The sequence below is a fragment of the Schistocerca americana genome, chromosome 7 (assembly GCF_021461395.2).
Source record: "Schistocerca americana isolate TAMUIC-IGC-003095 chromosome 7, iqSchAmer2.1, whole genome shotgun sequence".
Taxonomy (NCBI): domain Eukaryota; kingdom Metazoa; phylum Arthropoda; class Insecta; order Orthoptera; family Acrididae; genus Schistocerca; species Schistocerca americana.
The window spans coordinates 129,319,878-129,338,094 of NC_060125.1; the positions used below are offsets into that span (position 1 = coordinate 129,319,878).

Genomic DNA, 18,217 nt, shown 5'->3' on the forward strand with positions numbered 1-18,217 from the left:
AAGTGAAGACAGTTCACTAAGTGAGACGTGGCCAATAAGGTCGGGCCTACTTGTAGCCACAAGTCTTAAGACATTTCCATTGTGTATGGACTGCCAAGCTAACTGCTAAAGATGATTTTCAGAAAATTTGTTGGAAAGTACATAGCATGACAGTCTACCTCCTGCAAGGACTCCATAGACATCCCAGTCTATACTTGGTAGGTTAAAGTTGCTTCCAACTAGTAAAGCACGGTCTGGGTATTTCTGTGCTATAGACCATAGACTTTCTTTGAATGACTCTAGAACTGTCACAGTGGAATTGGGTGGCCTGTAAAAAATCCGACAGCTAACTTACACCTGTCATACGTGATCAGATGACTACATTGTCACACTCAATTTTGATCTCAATAAAGAAAACATTTTTGTCAACACTTCTACTCCTGTGGCCTCTAATCTGTCTTTCCGATATACATTCCATGACTCGCTAAATATCTTGGTGCTTTCTACTTCAGGTTTCAGCCAGTTCTCGGTCCTAAGAATAATTTGAGTGCGAGAACTTTCATGGAGGACAGTAAATTCAGGGAATTCTGTGCCATGTGGGTCTCAATGTGTTATCCGAAGACAGTGAGACTTGTCGTAAATTTTGGCAAATGTTAGGGGGACTAGGAGTTGTCTTTGAAATAGACAAGGTGAAATTTAGGAAAAGGGAACCTGGCAAAGGCCATGCAATTGTCAGAAATTGTGTATTGGATGGAATTCAGTGAGGGTCAAAAAATACATCTGTGAGCCCATTGAATATCAGACAAAGGAAATCTTGATACAAATACCTGAAGGGTGGCATTCATTAGCAACTGCTTCCGTTCTGACAACACTCTTGGTACTGGAGGTTTCCAGCATCTTAAGAGTGAACCATAGTTTGAAGTTTGCAGACAAACATCTTTTAAAATTTTGTGGGTTATCTGACTGAAGATATCTGTTAAAGGTATGTGATGGCATCTCTTTGCTTGGTACTGTACACTTTATTACTTTAGAGGCATCCATGTTAATTCTGTTTCATACTCAGTATTTTGATTCTGTCCTTTTGATTATCTGACAAAAGCACTACGAAACCTAGATTCCAGTTTCTAAAGCTATCATGCCATACTTGGTGATTTTGTGTTTATACTTATGTATTTCAGAGAGTGTTTAAATGATACAGTGTATGGGGAAAGATTCCCTTTTTTCAGTTTGTTGTGTTACAGTGGAAGAAGTCAGATACCTGTATATAAAAATGCTATCCTGAATTATTTGGTTGGTGGGCTGTATGCCTATGATTTTAGTGTGTTCACGTTTGCAGAATGGATAGACTACACTTCATCAAAGTAATTCTAGTCTTCGTTACTTTTTCAAGGTTGGGTACATATCACCAGAGGAGTGAAAAAGCTTTCATACTCAAACCAGAAGCAGGGAAAAATTATTTTACAGTGCTGTTTGATCGGTGATGCTATCAACAAGATAACTATTTATCACAATGCAACCACTGCAAATTTTGACGAATTATAGGAAATTATGTAGATATGATTTTGACCAGAAATATTCTTGTTGCCTTCTACACTTTACCTACTTGATGGGAAACTATGACCTTCCAACCAAAGTTAGACATCTTTAGGGTAATGCTACGTTATTAGTCTCCCACCATGACCTTTGTTTCTGATAAATATTGCCAATGTAGATGTCCGGTCAAAGCAGAGCAGCCATATTAAAACTTCACTACAACCCCAAATCCTTGTTCACTTGTTGACAGATATGTCTGTATACACAGTAATAAAAACTGTAGCACATGTAACTCGATTTGTCATGAGGCATAGCATTATGAAATGACCTAGTATGTTAAAGATGATTGTTGGATACAAATGAAAGGCAGCACAGCTTATGAATATATAATATCATAGTGTAGTGTATAATGATATTTGGCATTTATTTCGAAAGAGATTGATTCAAATCGCCATCTGCTCAACGTGATTATATTTTTTTGACTTCCCTTGTCACTTCTAGTACTATGGTTGGTTCATTCACCAAATTATTAAGTGAATTCCTACTGTCCATACCCAGCTAAACTAGAGTGAGATTCGTTAATGATTGTTTCTTAATTATAGTCTTCCATTTTCAGGGAAATGGTGCAGTGCAGAAAGGTATGCCATACAAGTATTACCATGGCAAGACTGGCCGCGTTTTTAATGTGACACCCCATGCACTTGGTGTTATTGTCAACAAGCGAGTACGTGGCAAGATTATTCCCAAAAGGTGAGTACTTTTAATATTTTGTTATTGTTTCATGAACAATATTGTATTTATTGCATTATCCAAATTACTCATTCAAATTTGTGAATGTTACCCTTACAGTCAGGGGATCGAAGATTGTCTTAAATTGGTAACGCCACAATTTCAGAATTTTTTTGTAGTTTTGCACTGAAGGTTGAATCTTTTTGGACTTATTCCTTGCTGTATGGTATGGTATTATCTGATCTTTTTTCTTTTGGTTCCATAACAGCAGCTTATACATAACAGGGAAGTACCATGTGCTCAGTTTGAATGTTTCAAGACCTATGGTTCATGGCAGTACGTTAACAAGTTATACATGTTATACACCTCAGTGTCTTAGGTTTGTGTTAAGTGTTGAATGTTTAACATAAAACTGTTGCAACCAAAATATTTTTTCATGTCAAAAGAATTACATGTTAAAACAAAGTGTGTGTAAAAATACTGTAATTTTGATCTTGTCAAATTCTATTACAGAAGAGTAATTATATTCAAGGCACAAAGGAATTGATGACATTAGTGGCCAGTGGGCATTGATTAAATTAATGGCAAAAGTTGAAAATTTGTGCCTGACCAGGATTCGAACACAGGTCTCTTGCTTTCTAAGCAGATGGACTGACCACTATGCCATCTGGACATAGTGGTCACTGGGGCTGTATGGGCTACCCTATCATGCCCCCTGTCAGACCCAAATTAATGTAGTGCCCCTTGCCCATTATCCTCACTATTGCGGTACTGAAGGTAATGGGCAGGAGGCACTACATTAAAATTGTGCGGATAAGTTGAGAATTTCAATATAATGGAAGGAAACATTCCACGTGGGAAAAATTATATATAAAAACAAAGATGAGGTGACTTACCGAACAAAAACGCTGGCAGGTCGATAGACACACAAACAAACACAAACATACACACAAAATTCAAGCTTTCGCAACAAATTGTTGCCTCATCAGGAAAGAGGGAAGGAGAGGGGAAGACGAAAGGAAGTGGGTTTTAAAGGAGAGGGTAAGGAGTCATTCCAATCCCGGGAGCGGAAAGACTTACCTTAGGGGGAAAAAAGGACAGGTATACACTCGCACACACGCACATATCCATCCACACATACAGACACAAGCAGACATATTATGTCTGCTTGTGTCTGTATGTGTGGATGGATATGTGCGTGTGTGCGAGTGTATACCTGTCCTTTTTTCCCCCTAAGGTAAGTCTTTCCGCTCCCGGGATTGGAATGACTCCTTACCCTCTCCTTTAAAACCCACTTCCTTTCGTCTTCCCCTCTCCTTCCCTCTTTCCTGATGAGGCAACAATTTGTTGCGAAAGCTTGAATTTTGTGTGTATGTTTGTGTTTGTTTGTGTGTCTATCGACCTGCCAGCGTTTTTGTTCGGTAAGTCACCTCATCTTTGTTTTTATATATAAGTTGAGAATTTGGATCAGAGTGGAGGCATACATGGGAAGCCCGTAAAGTTCAGATTACCACAGTGTCCGAATGGCTGGTCAGCACCTCTATCTAGTAAGTAGGAGACTTGGGTTTGAATCCCAGTCCAGAACAAATTTTCAACTTACCCCTTTGATTTCATCAGTGCAAACTGTCAGCAGTTCCTTTATCTGTCGATTGACTCATAATGGCTGTGGGTTCAAAATTGTCTGTTCTTTGACACACATCGAAAAAAATACACACCGCATATGTAATTACATTTCCTGCTAAAGTTTACTCTTGTGGTTACATTTTGAACATTACACAGCCATATGGAGTATTTTGTGGGAGGAGGGGGAAACATGCTGTTTGATGTGAAGTTGCTATAATCCGTTGTTGTATTTGTTTGGCTATTTTAATTCAAATATAAATAGGTGTGCATTCTTTTTGTCATGTCCTGCATTTCTGGCATTGTTGAGGTAGGACCTGCAGAGTTGACTTCAGTTTCAGATCGGTCATTGTCTATCTTGATGCAATTTTTTGCACTCCGAACAATCTCAGTGATTATTCAGTTTCTTCCGGCGTATTTCTTGCTCGAACAGGAGTCGCAATGGGGAGCCCACTCTCGCCTGTGGTCGCAAATTTATATATGGGGTACTTCAAGGAGGAAGCTTTGGCATCATCCAAATGGAAACCTACTTGTTATGTGGATGAGATGTTCGTGATCTGACCCCATCGAAGGGACAAGCTCCTCGACTTCTTACACACCTGAACTCCATAATCTGAACATCAAATTCACTATTTAGACCGAAGCAGAAGGTAGATTACGTCATGGTCAAAGGAAGAGTGGACGGCACCTTTGCCCATGGGGTATACGGGAAGAAAACGCACACAGACATGAATTTGCGTGTGGATAGCTGCCACCACCCTGTGCAGAGGAATGGGGTGCTAAACACACTGGTGCACATGGCACACACCACTCTGACGCAGTGTGTCTGCCCCAAGAGCTGGAACACCTCAGAACTGTATTTCGGAAAAACAGGTACTCGGAATGGCAGATCAGACACGCTCTCCGCCCCACCTCTACACAACATATGGAGACGGAGGAAGTCACGGAGAAGGAGAGAGCCACTGCCTATATACCATGTACTGGCGCGCTATCGGGGAAAATAGCACTAATATTGAGGAAACACCGAGTAGTAACTGTCTTTTGCCCACCAAATAAAACGCGAGCATTATTGGGAAGTGTCAAAGACAATCTCTGTTTGTGGAAGGCCGGCATATACCAGATTCCTTGTCAATGTGGGAAGACATATTGGACAGACAGTGCGCATTATCACAGATCATTGCCGAGAACATCAGAGGCACAGTTGACTTGGGTACCCCAACAAGTCGGCAGTTGCAGAGCACTGTTTGTCTGAAAATCACAAAATGGACTACCAGCATACCAGGGTTGTGGCACAGACATCTAAATACTGGGACAGCATCATTATAGAGGCTATCGAAATTCGTGCCAGTAACGGACTCATCAACCGAGATTGCGGCTACAACCTCAGCAGGGCATGGGAACCAGCATTGAGTTTAATTAAAAAGGTGCTCAGCAGAGGAGACGGGCGACTAGGGCGGACAAGGCAATTACACCGATGCCACCACAGACGCCAGCGTCTCAGCGACTGCTCACGCGCGGGCGTGGACTGCAGAGAGAACGCCTTGCAAGGGGAGGGGATTTAAGATGGCCACCCGCCCTCAGGAGACTAGTTTGTCAGCGCACCTGACGATGGCGACATGTCTGATCGCCGAAATATTGTGCCTGTTGGACGGTATGGACCGGCAGTACACCCGAGGACTGTTTGAGAATCTATAACAGGTTTTCATGTGTAATAATCGTACATGAAACATTGACTACAAATGGCACTTTGGAGAATACTGCATGACAAGAACAGTTTTTAGCATTCTTTAAACTAATTCCATGCAGAATGCAACATTTATAATGGACCTAGGAAAGTGATGAGAAATGCTATGCTTACATTACTGGTTATTTGAGCAGTCAGGTGAGATGTGTGCTCCTAATTTTGGCTTGCAGTATATATCCATTCATTTCACACTTCAGTTGTTAAACTGCAAGAAATAAATTTTATGTATTTACTTTAAAGTTTTCCAGTAAAACCTGGCATTGTAGAACAGAAAACTTTATTAATAGTTATTCTAAGCTAATACTGAGTGCCTTTTGGAAAAATTCCTTGGTTTTCCTCTGGTAGCCTTTCTTTGTCTATCAAATATAACTCTCAGTTTTGCATCACATTTTCAGGAATGTTTTTTTTTCATAGTTTCAATTATTTACAATTGTTTTGTTGCAGAATAAATATTCGCATTGAACATGTAACACATTCAAAATGCAGGCAAGATTTCATGAAGCGTGTGAAGGAGAATGAAAGACTGCGCAAAGAGGCAAAGGAAAACAACACAGCTGTTCAACTGAAACGCCAGGTAATGTTGTTTCTTTAATGTTTTAAAGCGTTGTTGCAGTTACAGCCACTACAGTGTCAGGGGCTAGAATAGACTTGCAGCACTTCCTTGCCTTTCGTAAGAGGCAGCTAATGGGAGTTATTTTGTTTCATAATATTTTTACCTAGGTATTTTGACTATACTTTGGACTTCTGGAGGTCTTCACTTGTTTAAGGCTTTTCCCTCAACTTTTTTGGCTCTTTAAATTGTGGTCTCCATTTTGGGTTTGACCTCCATTTTCCAAAATCTACAGCAGTGGGGAAAAGGGTGCCCTACTGTGGTGCATTAACTCTACACTGTGTGCGCTGTTGTCTTTGGCACCTACTAATGAAGTGCATCTAAATCAGCAGCAAAAATTCAGTGTGGCAGCCAATCCATCTTGGTGCGGTTGTCATGTAGTCTCTTGCTGGTAGATCTTTGACAGCGCAGGGATCGCACTTCCGATGCTTGAGCTATAATCTCCCCATGTTAGCCAAGAAATACGTGCCTATCAACTTAATGGTGACCATGCAAACAAGGCTGTCTCAGCAGTCATGAAAAGTGATTTTAATGTAGACGTTTACAATCCTATGGCATTCCTGTCTTTGACCATGTGTCAAGATGAGTCAGGTAAGGAGAATTGAAGTGGTCAGTTTGCCGAATCCTTTGTTCCTGAACTGACTTTGGATCTTTCGCTACAGCGAAGCCACTGCTTTTCATTGAAAATATTGTGAAGATAAGTTTGGGAAGGTTGCAGCAATAGAGGATGAGAAATGCATATTTGCTGATTGAAACATCACACACCAACCACTCCCGTGGGCTCTTCAGGCCTGTATAAAGATAGGAGATATACCAGTCACCATTTCTCCTCCTAACAAGCTCAGTAGAATTCAAGGTGTTATCTTCCATTGGGCCCTAATGCTACTGAGTGATGAAGAGCTGCACGCTAATTTGGCAAGGCACGGCATGGAATCAGATTTCTTCGCTGCATCCAGAAGAGACCCAAAGGTAATGTAGTAGGTATTGGAGTCTTTATCCTGTTTTTTGACAGCAACATTTTGCCTGAGAAGGTTAAGGTCCTGGTTTATAAGTGTGATATCAGGCCTTATTTTCCTCCACCGACGAGATGTTTCAGGTGCCAGCGATTGGGACACATGTCCTTACACTGTTCTAATGAGGCTATCTGTTGGGCATGTGGATGGGTATTCCGTGAGGGCAGCATGTGTGTCCAAACCCCTCAATTTGTCAGCTGTCCAGAACCTCACCATCCTCATCAACCGCAATTCTCAGTGTTTAAGAGGGAGAAGAAAATTCAAGAGTATGGAACACTTGACCGCCTATCTTACCAAGATGGAAAGAAAAAGTTTGAAGGACTTCATTTGACTGATATAGTTTCAAATTTTGTTACTGTTGTCACAGTCCGCACCTTATGTGATGACAAGATCTCGCACAACACTCCTTAAGCCTGGTCATATTCTAGGGTCTGTCCCACAGGTTAGGGAGTGAATGTCAGCTCCCACACCACCTACCCCTGTAGCACCGATGGTTCCCACACCATCGGTGCGGTCTTAGATGCCAAGTCACCCTTCAGCGTCGTTGGGGACAAGGACAACTGTCAACGCACCCCTCTCTCAAGAGAAGGACCAGCAGCTGCAGGCTCCAGCTTGAAGAAAAGTATGGTCCTGTTTGCTTCCAGAAGATAAAATTGGGAAATCTATGCAGAAATCAATCTCACAAGGATAAGCAGAAAGATAAACTACTTTCTGAGGCTTTGGGTGTTCCACTCCCTATCCCTACAAACCTCGAGCCTATGCACCTTCACGATGTCACAGACGGACTGCGACCTGGTAATGAAGTAATCACACCCATCTTTTCCATTTGCTACTTTCTCAGACCTGACTCCAATGCTCCTTCAATGGAGCTGTAACAGCTACTATTGCCATTTGACCAGACTGTGCCATTTAATGGCTATTTACTTTGTAATTGGCATAGTGCTTCAGGAAACAGTTTATGGCAACACATCTCACTGCTCTAAAACTACAAACCGTACTGTACCAATCATGTAAATATCAAAAGAGCATTTGGGGGTGGGGTTGTACCCACATACCCTCTGATATTTTCATTGAGCATGTGCCTTTTACCACTGTACTAGAGGCTGTAGCTGTTAGTGTCTACCTGTGTTTTCATGGCAATATGGACTGTTTATCTGCCCACATACGGACCTTTCCAGGGTCATTCCATGTCAAGTCACCCAGGCCTTGACACCAACCATGTCAGATTTTGATGAAACTTGGTACAATTACTTTTTTTATCATCCTGAAAGCAGCTGTAAAATTTTTTTGCTCTATCTCTTATAGTTTTTTAAATAAATTTTTAAAGTTTTTAGATTTGGCGTTGTTCCAGCGGTCGGAAATCGTAACTTAAACGTGTCCTCACAACTAAAAAAATTTGGGTATTAAAGAATACTCTAGATATCAGTATGAAATTTTGGAATAAGTTTGTGTATTATATCTAAATGTTAAAAAAAATTACCATAAAGATATATTAAAATCTTCCAAATGAAAAAAAAATTTACAAGTTTGTTTATTTTTTTAGCTAACGGATGTTTAGTTTTACAAAAACTGCAATATCTAGAGTCTCAGACCTGATAGAAAGCTCAAATTTGTTTTAAAACACTCTTAATTGTACAGGCTATTAGATAAAAGAAAAATTATGTTGGCCTTTTAACCTGTTTAATAGTTATCTAATTTTTAAAATAATATTAATTATATTTTAAAAATAAAAAGTACCAAGTCACTTAGACACTGAAAATAAGTTTCTGTCTTCTTGGAATAACAATGTACGCTTGGATTTTGTTTTGTTACTCCTGTGTTTTGAAGTAAAAAATTTTTACAATGTTAAACAGTGCTTGGATAGTATTTTATTAAGTTTATTCGAACTTTCAGTAAGTACTGTCACTTAGTTTACAGAGATTCTTTTCCAATATCCTATAAAAGTAACAAGAACAGTAATCAAAATGTGAAATCAATATGTCAGATATTCAAACCTGTAGCGTAGGGTTATTTAAAAAATCTAACTATTTCCAAACAACCTACACACCTTCAAAAAAGTTACATCCGGTATCTGAATTGAGTGAGGAAGAAAAAGATTTGATCCACTTACTATCTGGAATTAATCTGTGTGAATTTAAGAATATATGTTCATACCACAGCTACTACTTTTTAAATGTTTTTGAAAAGTATCAAACAATATGTGTAGACCCACTAAAAAAACACAAAAAGCCCATCAAAAAATCATTGAGAAGTGTAGGCTTGGATCTTTCTAAACAATTACTGACAAAAAATATTTGCATAAAACCTGGGCAAAAGCTTTGCTCAACATGCCGTAACTTTTGTGAGGAAAAATTAAGAGTTGAAGTCAATCAAAGTGAAACAGATGATGAAGTCATGGTTGAATTAGAATCATTGGAATCCAGAAATGAATCCCTCGTACAAACAAACATTGCTCTTGATAATTTAGGTTTAACAGTGATAAAGCTTCATGGCTTGTCAGCACAAAGTAAAGGGTCTTATTTTAAAAGGAAGGTTAGCAGTATTGAAAAGACTGCAAAAAGGCATTAAAATATGATGCACCAAGTTCTGATGATGACGAAGAGGATACAAGTGTGGTTGAGAAAGCAAAGGATTTTGATGTAATGATTTTTCTTATGAAAGAGAAGATTTCATCTGTTGGGAGGTCTAGAAAAATCCAGATTCTGACCTTGACTCCAGATTCATGGAGTCAAAATAAAGTGATGAAAGAATTTAATGTAAGTGAGTACATGGTGCGACAAGCTAGAAAGCTAAAATCTGAAAAGGGTATTCTGGAAACTCCTGGTCCAAAATAAGATAAAACTCTTTCTGAAAATACAGTAAGACTTGTAACAGATTTTTATGAAAAGGATGAAAGTTTCAGGGTGCTACCTGGAACAAAAGACAAAGTAAGTGTTCAAAAAAATGTGTACATGCAAAAAAGACTCATTTTGTGTAACTTGAGAGAACTCTATTATTCTTTCAAATGGGAGAATCCTGAGGTGGAAGTAGGCTTTTCAAAATTTTGTTTCTTGAGACCTAAATGGTGTATCCTTGCTGGTGCTGCAGGCACACATACTGTATGTGTATGCAGTATCCACCAGAATGTTAAACTATTACTGGATGCTGTGAAAATTGAAGAATCTTATAAAGACCTAATTAAGATACTTGTGTGCAACACGAAAAACCAAAACTGCATGCTACATCATTGAGACAGCTGTCCTGCAAATACTGCACTAACTGAGTATTTAACTGAAAAACTAAGTGAGTATTATGATTTAGAAGAAGAAATTGTAACACAGACAGGGCAGAAATGATCAAACAGTCTATCAGTGTTGAAGACTACATTTCTTTATTGGTTAGGTCATTGGAAAAGCTCACCCCACACTCGTTTATAGCAAAATCCCAATCAGCAGCCTTTAAAAGATTGAAAGAAGACCCACCACCCAAAACAGCAATTATTGTGATGGATTTCAGTGAAAATTATTCCTTTGTTATACAAAATGAGATCCAAAGTTACCACTGGAATAGAGGTGGTTGTACTCTACATCCAGTTGGAGTTTTTCTAAGAAATGAGGAAAACAATGTTTTTGTTTCCAACCACTGTTTTATTAATGATGACCAAGAACATGACACTGGTTTTGTTAACTTTGTACAAAAAGAAATTACAAAGTGGCTGTCATTACGTCATACTGACATTGACTCAGTTCACTACTTTACAGATGGTTGTGCTGGGCAGTACAAAAATAGAAACAGTTTTAAAAATTTCACTGAACACTTGAGAAACTTTAATTTGAAGGCCCAACACTCATGGGAAGTAAATTTGTGATGGCCTAGGAGGAACTATTAAAAGAATTTTAAGGAAAGCCAGTCTACAGATTTCAGATGAAGAACAAATAATGACAGCAATCGATGTGTACAAGTTTTGTGAAAAAAATATTGAAAACATTCATTTTAACTTTATTGACAAAAAATAAGCTGATTTGCTACGGTTAAAACTAGAAAAACGTTTTTCAGCAACCCGAACCATTCCTGGAACAAGAAGTTTTCATAACTTCAAACCACTTCCAACAAACAACCTTGAAATTAGGACTACAGATAGTGTAAAACCCTCCTTAGTCTTTTCTTTCCATTCTTCTTCTGATTGGGTTCGTGTTGACCCATCCATAAATAGCTATGTGGCTGCAAATTATGATGGTAACTGGTACTTTGGACTGGTAAAAACAGTATTCAATGATGAAGAAGATGCAGAAATTCTATTTCTACATCCTTCAGGACCAGCTGCATCATTTTATTGGCCTGAAAGAGAAGATTCTTGCATAGTGCCTTTGGAGCACAGTCTGTGTAGTAGACGCACCTCAATCAAGCGACACTGGAAGAATGTATTACTTCAAAACAGATTGTATCAGAAGAACTGAAAGCTCTTGGATGAAGTGGAAAGACAGTTTGAATCAGCATTAATGTTTATTAAAAAGACAAAATTACTCAAAAAATTCAATGTTTCAAGCAATCAGTTGGGTTATACATAAGTGTCGTAAGTACACTATCTTTGTACATAATTCTAATGTAATCTACTATAATTAATAAACATGTTAAAAAGCCATCATTATTTTTGTTTTATCAAGTAGCCTATATGTTTAAGAGTAAATTAAAACAAATTTGAGCATTCTATCAGGTCTGAGACTCTAGATATTGCAATTCTTATAAAACAAAACATCTGTTAAAAAAAAAAGAAAAAATACATATATATATTTTTTATAGAAAATATTAATATATTTTAGTAGTATCATTTTTATCTTCAAATATGTATAATAAATAAACTTGCTGCAAAAATTCATGATGTTATCTAAAAGAGTTTTTAAGATAAGCAATTTTAAAGTTTTGAATACAAATTAAATTTACCATTTCCGAAGGTTCGGAAAACGCAAAATATAAAAACTTTAAAAATTTATTAAAAAAAAAACTATAAGAGATACAGCAAAAAAAATTTGCAGGTGTTGTCAGGATGGTATTCGAACCATTTGAGCGAAATTTCATGAAAATCTAAGGAGGTGGGTGTAAAATTTATTTTTTATTGGGTGATTTGATATGGAATGACCCTCCATTATCACAAGGTACTAGTTAGTGAAACAGCTGCCTTCCTCGTAATGGGGAACTTAAATGCCAATAACCCTCTGTGGGCAGCGACACTGCTTCGCAGAGGGTGCGTACTAGAACATCTCCTTTTAGAATTAGACGTGTGCGTACTCAACACTGGAGCTGCAACACATTTCAGTGTAGCCCACGGAACATACTCAACTATTGATCTCACAGTTTGCAGTCTGAGTATCTTACTGCTGATTCAGTGGCATGTCCATGGTGATCTTTATGACAGCGACCATTTTCCTGTCGTCCTCTCCCTCTCCACTCAACAGACATCTGAACATGCTGCGCATTGGTGACTTTGGAAAGCTGACAGGCAGACTTTCTCCTCTACAGCCACTTTTGCAGCCAGTCGTTCGACGGTTATCGACAAAATGGTACAGGGTTCTGTATACTGTTATTCGTGCTGCTGCAGCAGCAGCAACAATGCCAGACTCAACAATGCCAGACTCCTCTGGCTCAGGGAACACTGCAGGGCTCTTCAACAGCACAAGTGCCACCCTTCAATGGATAATTTTAATTGCGTTTGAGAGACTCCCAGTTAAATTGCAGTTTTTAATAAAGAAAGAAACCAAGAGTATTGGAAGCAACACATCTCAAATATGCTATCCCACATCCTATTGTCCAATGTATTGACTAAACTCCACTACATTTGCGGCCCTCAACCACCGACGGTGGTTCCTGGCATCCTTGTTGTTGGTAACCTGTTTTGCAGCTCACTTCACTGAAGTGTCCACTTGCAGTAATTACCATCCTCATTTCCTGACCCGGAAATACCTTACTAAGTGCTGCCCACTATTTTTCTATGCAACCCCCCTTTTAGTGAATGAGAGCTTTGCCGAGCTTTGGCAGTGTGTCAAGATATGTCCCTTGGACCTCCCAAAATCCACAACCAAATGCTCAAACATCTTCGTGCCGACAACATGAGACATATTGTTGGGCTTTTTAGTTTCATTTGGCCGGAGGGAGTATTTCCTTCTCAGTGGCAGGAAGGTATTATTATTCCTGTCCTGAAACTGGGAAAGAGCCCACGTATTTTAACTAACTACTGGCTGGTGTCTCTGACGAATGGGGTGAATAAGCTAACCGAGCAGATGCTGAACTGCCGAGTTTGTTGGTACCTTGAAGCTGGAGGGCATATATCACATTTGCAGAATGCCTTTGGTCTTTCTGGTCCACCACAGATCACGTGGTTCGTTTGGGATCCACAGTGTGAAATGTTTTTGTTCATCGCCAACATCTTATTGCTATATTCTTTGACCTACAGAAGGCGTACATCACATCCTATTACATTGCATGAGTGGGGTTTCCGGGACAGTTTACCCATTTTTATCCAGAATTTCCTATATCTCCAATTTATTTGGCTCCAAATAGGTTGGACACTTCCGCAACCAATATGTACAGGAAACTGGAATACCTCAGGGATTGTGTCTGAGCATAACGCTGTTGGCTATTGCCATCAACAGCATCATGCATGCAGTGGGCTCCACAGACTCTCCGTCTCTGTATTTGATTAGTTTTTGCCTATACTTTGCCTCTGCACACTGCTGAGTGCAAACTCCAGAGTGTGCAGAGTACATTGACTGGGCTTTGAATTAAAGCTATCAATTTTCGTGTGCAGAATCACGAGTTGTGCATTTTTGCCATCTCTGGACAGTGCATCTGGCACCTAGAAATGTCTCTTGGTGACAAATTACTTGAATTCATTGAAACTTTTCAATTCTTAAGTCGTTGAAACTTTTCAATTCTTAAGTCGTTGAAACTTTTCAATTCTTAAGTCGTTGAAGCTTTTCAATTCTTAAGTCGTTGAAGCTTTTCAATTCTTAAGTCGTTGAAGCTTTTCAATTCTTAAGTCGTTGAAGCTTTTCAATTCTTAAGTCGTTGAAGCTTTTCAATTCTTAAGTCGTTGAAGCTTTTCAATTCTTAAGTCGTTGAAGCTTTTCAATTCTTAAGTCGTTGAAGCTTTTCAATTCTTAAGTCGTTGAAGCTTTTCAATTCTTAAGTCGTTGAAGCTTTTCAATTCTTAAGTCGTTGAAGCTTTTCAATTCTTAAGTCGTTGAAGCTTTTCAATTCTTAGGTATTTTGACACTAAGCTAACTTGGCTGCTACACGTACACTGACTCAAGGCCACTTGCATGAAGAAGCTAAATGCTCTGTTTTCTTAGTAACTCCTTGTGAGATGCAGATCGCACAGTTCATCTGAGGTTTTACAAAGCATTGATTTTATCTCACTTGGACTATGGATGTGTTGCCTATGGGTCGGCAGCACCGTCAGTACGAGATATGTTGGCAGCCTCCAGGCAGAAGCTGGTGTCCCACTGCTGTGGGTTAGATGAGAGCGGCTTCTAGCTAATTACGCAGTCACAATCTTTCAGATGCCTGCTCGCTCATGTCACTCAATTCTGTTCCACAACCAACAGTTCAGATGGTTTCCTCACCACCCAAAACTGGGTAGACCAGCTGGGATCTGACTCAGTGTATATACTGCAGAGTTGGTTGCTGTAGCTCAGGGTTTGCGTTATATCAAATCCCTTACCATGACAAACTTTCTGATTTTTAGTGACTCACTGAGTTGTTCAGCAGGCATATTCCTGTGCCATCCCAACTAATTTTTTGTGTTCAACATCCAGGACCTATTGGTTGATCTCTACAGCTCTGGAAAGACAGTGACCTTCATCTGGACACCAAGCCACATAGGCATTCTAGGAAATGAAATTGCCGACAGTCTAGCTAAAAACACCACTACAGATCAACCTGACATCCGAGTATCGGGCCCAGAGTTAAGATTATAACTTCAATGAATTATTTTGAGGCTCTGGAAATTGGAATGGCAGGCTACAACAACCCAAAACAAATTAAGAGCAATTAAGGTGCCACTAAGATGTGGCACACATCTTTCCAGGCCTCACAAAAAGATGTCATTGTGTTGTACTGACTATGCATTGGCCTTACGAGACTCATCCACAAGTTCCTTCTGCGTTGGGAGGATCCTCGTCACTACAGCTGCAGTAGTCTACCGAGAATAGTGCATATTCTTTTTGAGTGTGTCCTGCTTAGTTTTTAAAAATCAAATGTTAAATATTCTGTGATTGTTGTTGACTCAGTACTTCTACTATTTTGTGGTCTCCTTTACCCTTAAATTATTGAAGTGGGATTTTCTCTTGCCACAATATGTAGAAGTGTTATTAAATGCAAAATGTAAACAGTTCAGCCATTTCTTAAACAAGACCATTCTATTTGCTGATGTAGAAGAGCTGTTTCACAGACACGTGGCACCTTTCTCTAATTAATGTCTGTCAATACATTTTATGTTTATGCTGGTGCAATAAGAAAAGTTAGTTCTGTTGCTAAAAACAAATTACTTATTTTATGATTTATGTATAATTTTGGTTGTTTCTTATTGATTGCGACTTTTGTGTTTCTGGTCTCGCCTTACAATTAGGAGTAGAATTATTAGTTCCACAAGCATGACAGAATGTTTATAACATAACGTTATTTAACTTTTCTATTCAGTAACTCTTTACTTGCATTGTAATTTAACCCTTTGACTACAACTTGCATGACTTCGTGGCCGTGCTGAAGGTCCAGCTTTGTGACATGTATTTTACCACAGCTAAATAATAAAAAGAGGTCACATCAAATGAATTAGCAATTGCAAATAAGGCCTACCATCAGCTGTAGAATGGAATGATGACAATGAAAATTTGTGCCGGGCAGAGACTCGAATCCGGATTTCCCGCTTATGAGCGGTCACCTTACCGTTTGGCTATCCGTGTACAATTCAGACCAGACCCAAACTTCCATAAGTCGTCAACCATTCATCTACGACCTGAACTCGTACGTCCATTATATACATCACCATACAGGTCAGGCTTGCATGCATGTCCAAAGGAACTTAGCGTCGTTACCAGAATAACATAGGCACTGAGGTATCATATTTATCTGCTAATACTGGGCAAGTGACTTTGAAATACAGCATCTGACCTGTACTGGACTATACATAATGGATGTATGAGTTCAGGTTGTAGACGCATGGTTGACAAGATATAGGAGTTTGGGTCTGGCTGTGAGTTGTGCATAGATAGCCAAATGGTAAGGTGACTGCTCATAGTAAGCGGGAATCCAGGATCGAGTCCCAGTCTGGCACAAATTTTCATTGTCGTCATTCCATTCTAAAGCTGATGGTAGGCCTTAATTGTAATTGCGAATTTATTTCGTGTGTTTTGTAATGGCTGTGGTCACTGCAGTGGCTGTTGCTTTGGACATGCATCGTGTCCAAAGGAACTTTGCGTCGTAATCAGTATAACACAGGCACTGCTATATCGTATCATACAAAGTGTCTCAAAACTTCAAAAGCAGTTCATTGCACCATGAGAATATGTTGACACTGAGCTGCCGTAGCAGTTAACCACGCTCGAAGGATGCTCTTCTACTTTGGTAGTTCACTACAGTCAAAGGTTTAAGTTGTACATAAATTTACCTGAAAGAGTTGTTAGTTTTAATGTTTTCTCCTATTTTCTTGCAGCCTGCGCAGCCAAGGTCACCACACATTGTTAATGGCAAGCAAGAACCCATCCTCCTTGCACCAATTGCATATGAATTTATTGCCTAAAAAAGCAATTGTGAGAGACAATGTGATGAAAGTGTTGAACTCTTTGTGTTGCAATTTATTATCCATAATGGATGGAGTTATGTTGGTTGATCACCAGAATTGTGGAATTAATAAAAACTCTCGACATTGCTAAAAGTTTTGGTAAATTTGTTTTTAGTGCATTAATGTGTAAATGTAGATTTGCACATGCCTCAATATTTCAGTGACTATTGCCAATTCCACTGTTTGATTTATCAGGGTGTATATGACCTGGGACAACCGGGAGATCCGGGAAAAACCCGGGAATTTTTTCATCCAGGTGAAAACCGGGAAAAACCCAGGAATTTTCTAGAATTCTGGGAATTTTTCATTATTTTAGTTTTAAGTTAAATTTTTGTGACTTTGACTGGTAAGAACAAATACTCTAACAAAGAATATTACTGATCTCACTACTACAGAATAATACTGCAGCAATAAAACACAAACGAAAGTAAAACTTATGTTGCAAAGGAAATGCACCATATACAAGAACAAAACACAGTGCTCATACAAGTGTCTGCCAACAGCAAAATGTGTCAAAGGCTTTAGGAAGACTATGCAGTGTTTCATAAGAACAGATTGCCTCCGATGAACGTGACGTCACAACTGTTCACATTAGAATCTTTCGAGCGGTTGCGAGCGAGCTTATGTGCATAATGCAGTTGAGTCGTGTATGAGTACTACCTTTTCCCGCTTCTGGCTACAGAAGTGTGGCAGTTAGCTGTATAAGCTATAGCAGCAAGCAGCCAGATGCTGCCCGAAAAAATTTTACTGGTGCGCCTAAGCTGCCAGATTCACGTATGCCCAACAGGCACGGAACTAGGGGCCAGGGGAAAACAGGGGTATCTGCCCCAGGTGGCAGTTTTGGGGGGAGGGGCAACTTCATATTATTGAGTAAAAAGACCTTGTTTCACAAAGCTCCTATCATCCAGGGTACGTTGGTCTATCGATTACTCATACGACTTTGAAAGCATCCGTGTTGGTTTTTGAACATTTTTGATCAAATTCTATATTGATTTCTGAATGAATTGTAAGTTGATTTTTGAATGCGTGCATAGTGTACTTGATGTCTCTGCCAGGGGAATCCCCGTCACATCTAGAAATAAACTTTCCTGCAAACAAAAGGGGACGGGTCTACGTGCAATACACGCTGTCGACTTCTTTGACATTGCAGTGCAATTTCGTACACATGTAAGGGT

General features: G+C 39.3%; 1 protein-coding gene across 2 annotated transcripts in view; it reads left to right on the top strand.

Annotated features, from left to right (window-relative positions):
• LOC124622413 (60S ribosomal protein L21) overlaps positions 1–17,135 on the top strand; it is a 31,881-nt gene extending 14,746 nt beyond the window's left edge. For both annotated transcript variants that reach the window (XM_047148102.1, XM_047148103.1), the window contains exons 3-5: positions 2,129–2,262; positions 6,050–6,179; positions 16,914–17,135. In XM_047148102.1, coding sequence (XP_047004058.1) covers positions 2,129–2,262; positions 6,050–6,179; positions 16,914–17,000 — 351 coding nt within the window. In that variant the 3' untranslated portion in view covers positions 17,001–17,135. The remainder of the gene's footprint in view (positions 1–2,128; positions 2,263–6,049; positions 6,180–16,913) is intronic.
• Positions 17,136–18,217: the final 1,082 nt, after the last annotated feature.